The sequence below is a fragment of the Taudactylus pleione genome, unplaced genomic scaffold (genome assembly GCF_031769625.1).
Source record: "Taudactylus pleione unplaced genomic scaffold, aTauple2 ptg000016l, whole genome shotgun sequence".
Classification (NCBI taxonomy): domain Eukaryota; kingdom Metazoa; phylum Chordata; class Amphibia; order Anura; family Myobatrachidae; genus Taudactylus; species Taudactylus pleione.
The window spans coordinates 36,807,192-36,821,251 of record NW_028284418.1 but is presented as its reverse complement, the minus strand read 5'-3'; the positions used below and the strand labels follow the sequence as shown (position 1 = coordinate 36,821,251).

Genomic DNA, 14,060 nt, shown 5'->3' with positions numbered 1-14,060 from the left:
ATGGTATCAATTTAAAAAAACAAATTAATAAAAAATGGATATATATATATATATATATATCTCCAACTTTCCCTTCATATAAATGACAGCAGTACATCATGTGTTATAGTGAGGTAATGATGGCGGAATAGATCAAATATTTATTTAAGAAAACTAATTCCGAAGATACCATGGAAATAACATTTGCTTAACGAACACTACTGTGTTCATGCACAGGTAATAAGTATATTGTTACCATCAGCTCTTACACAAATACAATTATTTATTTGGGTCAGTCCAGCTTTTACAACCTAGGTCAGTGTTGGCTAACCTTGACACTCCAGCTGTTATGGAACTACATAACCCAGCATGCACTGCTACAGTTTTGCTATTAGGGCATGCTAAAACTGTGGCAGGGCATGCTGGGATATATAGTTCCACAACAGCTGGAGTGTCAAGGTTAGCCAACACTGACCTAGGTCATGCAAAATATCCCCAACACTTCCACAAACAGACGAATGCAAATATATTTAATAAATACTTGTTTAGGCTGTCACTTTATTGTATTATAAGGAACTTTGCAGAGCATACATCAACCATTTATTTGTATCTATTTTAACACATAGTTCTTTACTTCAGGAGGCTCTTGAGCAGGATCCCCACCACGTTCCAAGTACAAGTTGTTGTAAGGATATTGCTTGGGTGCCTGTAAAAAAATTAAAATAAAATTGTGGTCTCAGTCTAGCGTCTTTGAATACATGAATGTTTTCAATAATGTGAATAACATATACGACATAAATCATTATATTGTTACAAAGGGGAATATGTACTAAGCTATGGAGAGTGATAAACTACCAGTCACCCAGCTTCTAACTGTCATGTTACAGGCTGTGTTTGAAATAAGACAGTTAGGAGCTGATTGGTCGGTAGTTAAACACTCTCAGTTTTATCACTTTCCAGAGCTCAGTACATCTGCCCCATTACAATGTCATATACAACATATTTTGGAGGAATTCAGAAGGAAAGACCATCACAATGAAGCAATAGGGAGTCATTTCTATTAATACTATATACCAGTATTTAATGAATTGATATTAATTGACATGTCCACTGTTTTACATTATAAATAAATGCCACTACATGATAGAGCTGCAGATATCATTTATTTAGGATTTCTCGCTTAGGGGTCTATGTACTAAGCCTTGGAGAGAGATAAAGTACTAATCTGCGCCTGTCACTTTACAGGCTGTGTTTGAAAAATTACAGTAAAGGCCGGTACACACTAGACGATGTCTAGCGTGTACCGACCTGGTCAGTGACATGATCTAGCTGGGTGCGTACACACTTGCTGATGCCGGGAGCAATGGAGTGGAGGCCATGCTGCATTCGGTCCAACGGGCAATGCCGCTGACGATGACGGGAGCGCGCATAGTCAGTGACATAGCAGTTACACACTAGACGATGTGCCCGATATGATGCTCCGATCCCCCGGATTGGATGACATATCGTGTAATGTGTACCCATCATTGGGAGCTTATTGGTTGGTACTTTATCTACATCTACTTTATCTCTCTCCAAGGCTTAGTGCATAGACCCTATATTCTCGTTTGTCTGGGTTCTGTGTGATGGCTGCTCTAAAACTAATTATACAGCATTGTTACATAAAGTTCAGGATCCTATACTGAACACAGCAAGTGAAGTCTGAATTCCTAATAAGGTCACAGTAGACCTACAAGTGGAGTAAGTGAAAAATAAGGAATATACAGGAAAAATATTGATTGGACATCTTATTTTGTAACACTGATTACAGTACTGTGACCTATATTCACTAGCAACAACAAAAATGAAAAAAAAAAAAACAAGATAGCCGACTATCTATAGAAAGCACACAGGTACTGTCCTCAGAGGACCAGGTTTAAGAAACACTGCACTATTCTCCTGGGTGATAATCTCAGGTGCAGCTATAATGTTACACAAGGATTGGACATAGCTGGAGGGATTGAAAGGTTGGAAGACTGTAGAAGCAGTCAATGGTAAGAATTGCAGGCTCTGTGGCCCTGTGACAGTTTGCATTTTACGCTAATCAGATGAGTATTTGATACATGCAGAATTCAGCACGGACATTATTCCAGTTCTGCAGTCTTCCCATCCCAAATTAGCACAATTTACAGTTCTTGCTTCAATGCAAGCTTATACAGACCAATCTTTATGTAGAATTGTAATACCACTAAGGGGTCTATTTACTAAGCAGTGTTAGGAGACAGAGTGAAGAGTGATTAGGTGACAGCCAATCAGCTACCGTCATTTATCAAACACAGCATGTGAGATGACAGTTGGGAGCTGATTGGCTGGCACCTTATCACTTTCCACTGTGTCTCCTAACACTGCTTAGTAAATAGACACCTAAGTGGCTTTATATGGTAGTGCCAAGTCCACAATAAAATGACTGAAAGTGCGATTGAAGTGTGATGTCATTAGACTATCAAACCAGGTTTGGCCAACATGAGCCAATTCAATTGCCCTCAGAGGTAATGTGTGATCAGTACACAACATCTACATTACCTAATCATACATTACATGACAATTCATTCCAAATGAACAAATATATTAAATACATACAACAGGTGGATACATTGGAAATATTTCTCCAAGATAAAACATGACGACCATAGCTGCGATGAACCCAACCACAACTTTACACATGGTATGAAATGGCACAGCGGTGGGTGATGTGTCAACCCGTGTCCGGATAAACTTATCAAAGTCCCAATGCATCTATAGAAAAATATATATATAAAAAAAAAAATTAGTTACACAGATTTTTGTAACACTAAAACATAATTCTTTTGAGAAAGAGGGTGTTTCCAGAGATTGCCTGTCGCCAACAGACAGCGTTACAGGTTTCAGCAATATTCAAAAGCATGAAAGCAACCCATACACGGTGCAATTTTGTACACGATGTGTACGATTGCGATCAATCGTGCACATCGTGTATTGTTTATTTCCATCTACGATGCAGATGCGCGTCCCCGCCATCGTAGATCTTACGGCAAAACCATAAGATTGCGATCTATCATGTACAATGTGATACATATACATATGGGGATCATGTGATCTTAACGATAAATCGTACACTATTTTGACAACATCGTATGTAGAATTTCAAGGGAAATCGTAAAACACATCTTACGAACATAAAATCGCACCGTGTATGGTCGTCATTACTTTACATGCATCTGCTACTTTGTTATAAATATTTATTTACTCTACAAAATGGCAGCATCCTTCAGTGTAAAGACAATGAGTACACTTTGGGGTTGATGTATCAAGCAGTGAAGAGAGTGGAGAAGTAGTCCATAGCAAAAAAAAAAAAAAAGTCAGCTTCTACCTATCATTTTATAGAATGTACTTAATAAATGCTACCTCGAAGCTGATTGAGTAATAGAGAAGTTGACATGGAACAGAGGATGGTTACTTGTCACTGAGTAACCTGAGTGGGCTAACTTCACCACTCCTAGGAATTCCCTCACTGGCAGTAATTGCCTGTTACAGACTCCACTCATTGCGCAGTGCCACCAACAGGCTCCTACATCAGCACCTGGATCCGTTTGTCCTATCCAAGCTCCTACACTGGCACCTGGAACCACTTCTCCCAGGCTCAGAAAACCTGAAACCCCAGTCAGCAGTATCAAAGCCACCAAGTGCGAGTTCTTTGTAGCTCTAAGAAAACAATTAGCTAGCTGTGCTTCCAGCTCTCTCTGCAACTCCTCAAACTATTTTGAGGAATGAGAATGCAGAGAAAGATGTTCCGATTCTCTGGGAGGGGGATAGGGGAAACCAGCAGTCCACGGAGGGTTCCAGATAATCCTTGATCACCAGGTAAGGTGAGTACATTTTACTTAATATATCACAAATTTTACTTATTGCTCCAGGTTGTGGCACACTCCTAGCCCTGGAGCCCGGGGACAATAGATCCAGCTGCAGCGGTTCCATGTGTATAGCTTACTGCCTACTCGCAACCGGCGTTGATCCCAGGTTGCAGCAAGTTCTTCAACCTCCCCCAGTTAACAGCATACTGCCGCTAGACTTGTTCCGTGCTGCAGCACCGCTGGCCCCGGCAACCAGTCAGTACGCCGGGACTTTCTTCCATCCTTGCCAAACCCAGCAGCTACTGTACTATGTTTATAGCTGTGGCGCACATAAACCTAAACCATTTAAGCCATTTTAAAACACCGGGCAACTGGTGTCAGTAATTTAAAATAGCGCCTAGCGCTGATTTGTCCATTTAAAGCTGGCGCAATGTGGGTGAGAGGAGGGAGCCAGCATCGGTATTAGGCCCCGGCCACAGTCCACTTCTCCTCACTTGTCACTGCTTAATACATCAACCCCTTAATCCTTCACAAATCTCCCAAACTATAGCAATTGAGTAAATTAATCTGAAGTGTGCAGCAGACTGTGGGCCTGATTCAGCAAGGATATCAACTACGATTACGCACGCAATCGGCCGATTGTTGCGTTCTGCGCATGCATCACAGTGCGCGTGTGCAAACCAGCCACTGCGAGTGGTACCGCAATGACAACGCAGACCCATCGCAGAGCGGTTGACAGGAAGTGCTGTTTGGGGGGGGTGGAGACGGGGGGGGGGGTTTGGCGAAATGCAGGCCTGCCAGTGTGTTTGAACGCTGTTGCATGGGCGTGCATAAATTATCCACTGCAATGCCGTATGCAACTTGAGCACTCACAGCGTGCGATGAGGTTAGCAATTTCTAAATAAGGTCAGATCTTATGCAAGTGTGCGCGAGGCTACGACGGTACTCGATGTTACCGATGGTTTCGCAGTCTTGCTAAACATTACGGATGTGTGTAATGTAAAGTGGGTATCCTTATGTTGTGCTGCAATGGCATAGCGATCGCAATGGATTAGCATATCTTTGCAGTGAGACTGCGTGCGTAATCGCTATTGCATTTACGATCCTTGCTGAAGCAGGCCCTGTAACAGTAGAAATCTGGTCCCCAAGATTCAACTTTTTATTTTTTTTCAGTTAGACATCTGTCTTGTAACCTTGATATTCAATCTAATTGCACTGATAAAATTGTTTTGTGTTCACACAATTGTATAAGGAAATCACCAGGTGTGCGTAGCCATGTTTCCTCCATGATTTAGCAGTGGGATCCCTCTCCTATTTATGAAATGCCGCTTTTTCAAATGGCAAAACCATCCCCACAGACCCATGAATGTTCTTCAAGACAGGAAGTGTTATGGATAGCCACCAATTGCGGACAAATAGGAGAAACACTACTAACTTGACTAATGAGCAATATATAGTGCACTCATTCCCTCAGCCGAGCAGTAGCACTTGTCCTCACCGTTTCTCCAAAATTTCTTCTATTGACGGGATAATCCCACGAGTACCAGGGATCTCTTTCTTCCTGGGACTTGTCAGGAAGCATTGGATAATCCCCATACCTGGAAATAATATGAATGGAAAATCAAAATGTCATTTACATATGATATAAATAATAAACTAATTCAAAGACAGCTATCTGCAAAGCACACATTCCTAGAAATACATTTTTTGTCCTTAATTTCTAAACAAAGTGTGTTTTTTGATTTTAGAAAATAAAATCTCAGACAAGCAAAAAAAGACATTCTGAATCAATTTGACAATAACTTTCACTGAATTGGCAGATTCAACTGTTTTATAGCACTCGTCACGCCCATAGAGACAGGGTTTAGCCGTGTAAAACTGCAGCGCAGTCCAAAAATTCAAATAAGGTTCATGTCGGGCGAACTTGGTGGCTACACCATTCGTTGGAATGCTCCTCGTACCAATTCTTGACAACTTGAGACAAATGACACGGTGCATTATCCCGCTGGAACGTTCCATCGAAAGGCTGCAAATGGTTATCAAGCAATGCAATGTAGAGGTTACCGGTCAATGACGTGTCCTTGCTTGGTGAACAAACCCCAAACCATTATGGAATCACCAGCAGCATGCACGGCGCCTTTTTGACAACTGTAATACATAGGCCCGAAACAACTGGAACCATGACTCATCGGACCATTCCACATATTGTCAGACCTCCAAGACAAGGTGAGGCGCTGTGGCCGGTGTTGTAGTGTTAACGGGCACTCTGGCGAGTCCTCTGCTCCCATATCCAATGAAAGCTAAAGAATGCTGCACTGACCTGCTGGACATGAGTCTGGTACCTCCTGCATTGAATGTGGATGTGATTTGAGTCAGTGTCGTTTGTCTGTTACCACGGACAATTCTGGCCAGACGCCACTGGTCGCGGTCATTAAGCACCCATGGTTGTCCACTGCGGTGTCCAAGGTCAGTGGAAATGCCTTCCATGAGATTGTCCGGTGCACACTTGCACCAGGTGTATCTGGAAATCTCATGGAAGGCATTACCATCAGAGGTAAGCGCTGCACCGCAAATTCCCCCTCCCCTCCCCCCCCCGCCCACGGGACACTGCGGCCCGCGGGTGGGGGTGACATCCGGCACACCCAGCAGGGCGCCGGCTGGTAGGGCGTATTTTGCAGTTTCAAAATCAGGCTGCTAAAACAGCCTAGTGGGAAGACTACATTTGTCTGATGATGATGATTGAAAGAGAAACACATTGGGAATCTCTTAACTGGTACTTTTCCTAATGGCCAGTTTGAGAAGGACCCCTACAGACAACTAGATAAACCCCAAATGCCTCACGTGGCTGGGTAGCATTTACAGAAGAACATACCGTAGGGCATTTAAGAGAACACTGGTCACGTATCTGTAAACCCTAGTGGTATTTTGAGATTTGCAAAGACATAAACCAAAGGAGTTGCGAGAAAAGTATTTATCTCATATGGGATTAGCAAACTTTTTTATGCTGATTTTACGGATACTGGTCGAACATTTAACCATGTCACCCTAAATACATGTCTACAGAATGATGGTCGACCTAATGACTAGGTTTACTTTTTTCGCTCTACATTTAGAACCAATTGACCTTTAAAACGTCTACACATTATACCACACCAGGGCCATTATGCTTGTTATCCTGTTTGCTTGTATTTAGGTTTGTTTCTTGAACATAGGGGGAGATGTATAGAGCAGTGTAAAGAGTGGAGAAGTTGTCTGTAGCAACGAGTCAGCGTCTACCTATCATTTCATAGAATGTACTTGATAAATGCTATCTCAAAGCGGAGTGGGTGCTACATGCAACTTCTCCACTCTTTACACTGCTTAATACATCTCCCCCTAGTGTGTTAACTTACATGAAATATTATTATGTTATTACACTACCGTACTAGAAGCTGCAGAACAACAAAAGGGAGGGTAAAAAAATAAACATGATTATGGTTGGAGAACTCCTCCAAAATAAGATCCGGAAATCTACATATCAGGGACACACTGTTTTCCCAACCTGCCAGGGTTCCTGTACTGTATTCCTTGCTGGATTCTAAGTGGCAGTGCCGTTATTGATGCCCTTTCGTGTGATCAGCTCACTGCGTTCAAATGGGCAGGGTACAGATGTATCCTCATACATCTAGCCTCTATACGATAGACAGCGTGATTTGCCTGGCGTGAGCCTCCAGGTCCTGTGCTACTCTGCAAGCGTCGGTTGTATTTTTTAAATTTTTTATATTATGAAAATGCATCCGAATCACAATGTGATGCAACTAGAACGCACCAACAAACTGTGCTGATTAATTTGATATGTGACACTTGTATGCAGTTTACAATCATTTGAATGTAAAAAGTTGTATTAAAAAACGGTCGGCGGTACAGAGTCACGTCACAGCATGGCGCGAATAGAAGGGCTTTTTAACGCGCAAGGGAGTAAGATGTATGTGGACATATCTGAATCTGTGTGCACACGAGTCTGTATATATGAACCAAAACGGAACCTGAAATGAGAAAAGCTGCGGCCACTATATTGTCGCATATCAAATTAATCAGTACAGTCTGTTGGTGTGTTTTAGTCACATCGCATCTTAGTTGCATTTGTGGCCAACAAAGACGCCCGATGCTAGCAGAGTCTCATGGTACCTGGGGCACCGAGAAGGTCTTTTTAGCGAGACTGCAGCAAAGATGTATAAGGACACATCTGTACATAGGTGGTGTAGCAAAACTATGCTGTGTATCAATCAGTCAAGAGTAGGAAGTATATGGAAGACTGGGAATGGAAGGATTTCATAACTGGTGCACATTGAAAAAAGGATCTGTTACCGGTAAGCAAATCTCCATGTTTTACATAGGGAACTCCAAACAACACAAAATGTCAAGTTTTGGGTGGAGTACTTACATTCATCCAGGCTCATAATATAGGGCCTGATTCAGCAGTGTATGCTAGTGCACTGCTGAACTCAGATTTCCGATGTTCAGGAATCTGCACAGACACATGACCCTTTCTGCCCATGTGCAGAACGGGTATGTGATCTCACTTGCAGACTGGCAGCAGATTGTCAGTGATTGACAGTCTGCTGCCGCTTGTGAGCGGGGAGGGGGCGGCGATGGTCTCAGTTTCCTTACACGGAGGCGTGTCGCCGCCATTCGGGAGGTAAGAGCCCAGGATCTCCGTCAGCTGACGGAGGTTTCCTGGCCTCTTCCTCTCAACTGCGGTGGCCGGCTGCGTGACCCCATGGGTCACCGCAGCCGGGAGGTGTTACACAATCTGTGCATTACTTATTCCAGCTATGTTGTCCAACGCAGCATTGGATAATCTACGCTACATTATCATATCTGCAAGGAACGCAATTGCAAAGCTGCCTGCATGCATACATACATTATATACAGTATCTATAGCCTGCATGCATACATCATATATCTATAGCCTGCATGCATACATCATATATCTATAGCCTGCATGCATACATCATATATCTATAGCCTGCATGCAGCTGTGCATTTACGATCCTTGCTGAATCAGGCCCAGAGTTACAGACAATAAAAACAATAAATGTCCATGGATTCAGTATTTTGTGTACATCATAAATGGGTTCATAACATTAGTATACAAGAGGAAAAAAATGCTGTGAAATATACTGGATAGTCTTTACCTTAAATGTTCTATTACATACTACATTAAAGACAAATATAAACAGCAAGAGGATTAAAGATTCACAAAGACAATATGGACAAGCCAATTATGGAAAGTAGCCAGCAGTCCACATACAAGGCACCTCACCCCATGCCATCGTCTGGGTATGGTTTATAGTCCTCTAGGAGCATGTTATATTTCTTAGCTGCAGCTGCTCTTTCTTGCTCTGTTTTGGGATAAGGTCCAGGCAAAAGGTCCTTCGGAAGGTCAGAAGCTGTATTAAAATACAAATAAGAGTAAATACTGGATAATAGGCATGGTTGTTTTTTTATAGACATATAACCTATCTGTATTAAGTAGGGTTGCCTATATTTGTGCCTGTGCAAAAAAAAAAAAAAAAAATCAGCTTCTTATAGCAGTGTAAGAAATGAGGGCTAGGATATTTACCAGCCCCAGTCGGGAATTAGGTCCGTCGGTGTTCCACTGTCGGTATTTGATCCGGCGGCTATTCAGCCGACGGCATTAAATACAGATTCCCTGTAAACAATGTCAATGCTTTTAGACAATATGGTTAATGCTATTTGCTAAATTTCTTCCATTGTCTGACTGGAGGATGAGTGGATGGTGCTCCAACAACAGTGAAGATGTCAATCAAATTATAAGCCATTCGTCTGCTCTCCTGGATTTAAAAGGTCTCAGGATAACAAACTTCGCAAGGTGGTCTGGGCAGACTAAAAGCCTGATTCAGAGATGGACGATAATCCAAACACCCGAGCATAGGAACGCCCACTGCTGCCTTTTCATCTGCATAAGTTGCTTACCTGCGTAAATATCGGTAACATCGACGCACATCAAGCAGCGATCTTGCCTTTGCGGCAGGTGTGACCAGCTGCGAACACTGCAGATCTCCTAACACAAAGAGGGCTCTCATGCTGCGTTTGTAATCGCAATGGCTAGTTTATGCACGCCCATGTAAAGGCGTTTAAAACGCTAAGACGCAGCTGCATTTTTATGACCCTCCCGTTAGCTCCCCCAAACGCTGACTACGTGTCTCTCCCCCGTTATCTCCCCCAAACGCTGACTACTTGTCTCTCACTTTGCGACTGGATCCTCTGTGCGTACAGAAATGCAAGACAATCGCAGCGCATGCATAGTGCAGCTTATACTAGTAATGGACATCGGTATGGTTACCATCGATGGTAACCATCTATGCAATGGATGACCATCGATGGCTTCACCAACCGATGGTCATCCCTTTTCAATGACTGACTGGCCCGTGGGCCAATCAGAACTGGGGGAGTGGCTTCGCAGGTGTCAGGGGCAGAGCTATGCTGCGTGTCCCGGCACCTTGTAAAAAAAAGAAGAAAAACTATTCGGTTATGTTCTTCCATCGATGGAGTGAAACCATCTGGTTCTCCACCATCAATGGGAAAAAACATTAAACATCGGCCATAAACCATCGATTACAAATAATCGATGGCCATCCCTAGCATATACACATGCACTATGGCAAACAATCACTCGATCTGCATAAAAATCGCCATTGCGTCAGTCTCTGAATCAGGCCCTAAGTTAGGGAGTTTCAAGCAAAGTAGGTGATTCATTTCCCACATTGTCTAACATAAATTAAACATTATTAACTAATAAAGGGACCCAGGTCACAATACCCAATGCACTTTGCTTGTAACATATATATTACACACAATTCATCTTTTACATATTACTAGTTATATAGCAGAAGTAATGTACTATAGTACATACAGAATTTGTCAGCTAGGTAAATTCAATGTGATCAAGGTTTTGCATGCTGGCAAGTCGTCTGAAAATATTCTTGATGCAACAGTAATAGATTTATCAACGCTTGGAGAGAGATAGAAGTACCATGCAATCAGCCTGTAAAATGACAGTTAGGAGCTGAATGGTTGGTACTTTCTCTCTCTCCATTTTATCACTGTCCAAGCTTTGATAAATCTCCGCCATATACACATCAAGATCCAAACTATAGTCACTTGGCAAGTTAAGCTTTTATGCACTTTTTTTCCTCTTAAAAAACATCTTAGTCTAGCATAATTTATGTGGAAACAAAGGGCCTGATTCAGAGCCGGACACTCTGACCAGAGCGCTCGCTCTGAATCAGGGCCCTCCTACCTAATATTGGAGCGGCCTCTTGGACGCTCGCATAGCTGTGGGTTACCACCCACAGTTTATGCGAGCGCCCATGATGATGGTCGCGATGGTCAAGACCATCGCGACCATCGGGCTTGCGACGAGACCCTGCGGTAGGGTCTCGGTGACCGCAAGCCCTGGAGTGATTTTGGCTCTATCAGAGCCAAAATCACTCCCACTGACATCACTAGTGATGTCAGCGGGGGCCGGACCTAGACGGTAGGCGTTCCCATGGGAACGCCTCCGTCTGGCAGGCACGCCCACCAAAGGGGGCGTGCTGTCACTCACCATCGACAGCACGCCCCCTTTGGTGCGAGACCCCGAGCGACGGCTTCCCCGTCGCTCGCCGGGTCTCGCACGTGCGCACGACGGAGCTCCCTCCGTCGTGTGCATGCGCATTTGGGTACCATCGACCCGCTTGCGAGCGTCCTGCACTCGCGAGCGGGTCTGAATGAGACCCAAAGTGTGTTCCATAAGTAAAGTGTCGGGCCTGATCTTCACTCACCCACTATAATCCACCCAATTTCATCCAGAGGTGTCTGCAAATGTTTACACCACTGCTTCACTAAATATGAGGCACAACTGCACAATAGTCCTTTATAATACAGTCTAATTAGACTGCAAGTCACTCTGCCGGACATACTGTAGGCTACAAAAAGGTGCATGCTTTTGTTAGTAACAGTTTAATGTCCCATGTTACATAACAAAATAACATATGCACTGCAGTGTTGTGATTCATAAATTACCTTTATTTGGTCAGTGTTGTGAAACTGTTTTAACATTGAGTGGTGAATTTAACCATACCCATAAATGTCATATACAGAAGCACAGATACCAGGCTCTCATGGTGGCTGACAGTAATCTATAACTATAATGTAGGTAAGTATATGGAACAGTCGTACAGAAACGGAAGGGGATCTATCTCTTCCCGTAGGTATATAGCACCACTGTGAACGGTCAGGTGTGAAGGTGACACACTGGACAGCCCATAGTCAACATGTCTTCCGGAGCTTCACCGCTCACTGCCAGCGCACCTCACCCACCTGCTCTCACATTGCAGCCCTGCAGCATCACACCAGCGCCTGCCCTGCGCCCAGCGAGCGATGCCAGGGCAGCCCTACGGGTCATCGCAGCTAGCAAGCTAGCCCTAAGCGCCGCCATGATTGCAAGGTCTGTAGGTCGTCCCAACTGCGCCGACGCCTCGTACAGCTGCAGCGTGAGGGCAACGTCTGTCGTCTACAGCCCATATGAAGTATGGCGGCCACGCAGGGACAAAATACATCATCCTTGATGGTCGCGTTTTACTGGGACTCTCTGAGGCAGTGAGAGACAGCCTCCAACGAACCTAGCATTAAGATTCAATGATTCATACACAGAACACAACGGCCAACAAGGAGGTATTAGGATTTAAAGAAAACAAGCCACCATCGAAAAACCATCACATGATTACCATTCGATGGTGGTAAACATCGTAAGGCCACTATCGAATGATAAAACCACTACAATCGGAACAAAAACATCGATTGTTATGATGTCCACAGCAGTACAAAATAAATCCAACAAGGATATTAGAGCAGCAACAGGGATAGGGATGGCGAAATGTGACACATCATGCTACGAATTAACTTTGATGCTCATCTATGTTCGGTTGCTGTCAACAATAACTTTATTTGTAGGGTTCCAGAATAAATAAGAAAATGTTTTTTTTTGTGACGGTGTACTTTCGGTAGCATATTTAAATAGTGTTATAAAAGCTAAATGCAAATAGTAAAATAGTTGATTACACTTGATTTATAAAAGATTATTTCTAAGCAGTCTATTGTTGTATCTTTAAATATGTTCATCTATTTCTCTCTTTTACCTAATATGTGTAATTTTCTCATGTTTAGGGAACATTACTGGAGCTAGCAAGAAGGTGTGTATTGTATTGTTATCATTATTATGATTATTGTGCTTTATTCTATTACTTTTTTATTATAGTGTTCCAGTAAATTCTATATTTTTAATCCATTCTAAAGGTGATCATCCACTTAAAGACATGAAAACACTGCACGATTATGACATTGTAATCGTGCAGTCGTTTGTCAGTCTGTTATGTGCCTACACTGAGCGAGCAGTCATTCAGTGCAGGCACAATCAATCATCTGCAAACATGCTGAACCTGACGTTATCGTCAGGTTGTCCAGCATGTTTGCCCGATGATAGATGTCTAAATGACCATCGCGCATCGCTGGTCGTTTTAGACATTTTACTTAACGATTTGCAAATGATTTATGAATAATGACGTTATCGTTCACACGCTCAATTTAATCGTCTAGTGGATGGGCACCTTAACAGTAACGTTGCTGATATACCAGCTCTCAAGGTGCATATACACGGAGCGATAAAACTGGACGATATTAACGATATCATTCATATCGTTATCATTCATATCGTTCATTTTTATGTACTTACCAACCTGTCAACGACCAACAATGTGCGTTCCTGCATGGACGATAAAGATATCTTTCATCGTCGATGCATGCAGGCCAACTTGGATGATATCATCAACTTTGCCTGTTCAGAGATGTGGCAGGAAGACTTCACTGAAAGATATCTTTGAAAGATCTTTAGGCACACATCTACTAGCCGATTAAATTGAGCGATTGACCGATAATGATATCATTCAATCGTTCAATAATCGTTTGAAAACCGTTAAGAATAATGTCTTAAACGACCAACGATGCGCGCTCCCGCTGGTCGTTTAGACATCTATCTTCGTACAAATATATTTTACAACCTGACGATATCGACATGTTCAACATGTTTGCAGATGATTGATGTGCCTTCACTGAACAACTGCTCGCTCAGTGTAGGCACATCACAGACAGACAAACGACTGCACGATT

At 43.0% G+C, this 14,060-nt stretch overlaps 1 protein-coding gene across 1 annotated transcript; it reads right to left on the bottom strand.

The window, feature by feature from the left end:
- Window positions 1-508: 508 nt before the first annotated feature.
- On the bottom strand, window positions 509-12,414 carry NDUFB8 (NADH:ubiquinone oxidoreductase subunit B8). The gene is made up of 5 exons (XM_088473588.1): window positions 12,216-12,414; window positions 9,154-9,280; window positions 5,347-5,446; window positions 2,599-2,754; window positions 509-685 (listed from the first exon to the last, which is right to left on the bottom strand). The coding sequence occupies exons 1-5, from the start codon at window positions 12,331-12,333 to the stop codon at window positions 590-592; spliced, it is 597 nt and encodes a 198-aa protein (XP_088329714.1). The 5' UTR covers window positions 12,334-12,414; the 3' UTR covers window positions 509-589.
- Between the last annotated feature and the right edge of the window lie 1,646 nt (window positions 12,415-14,060).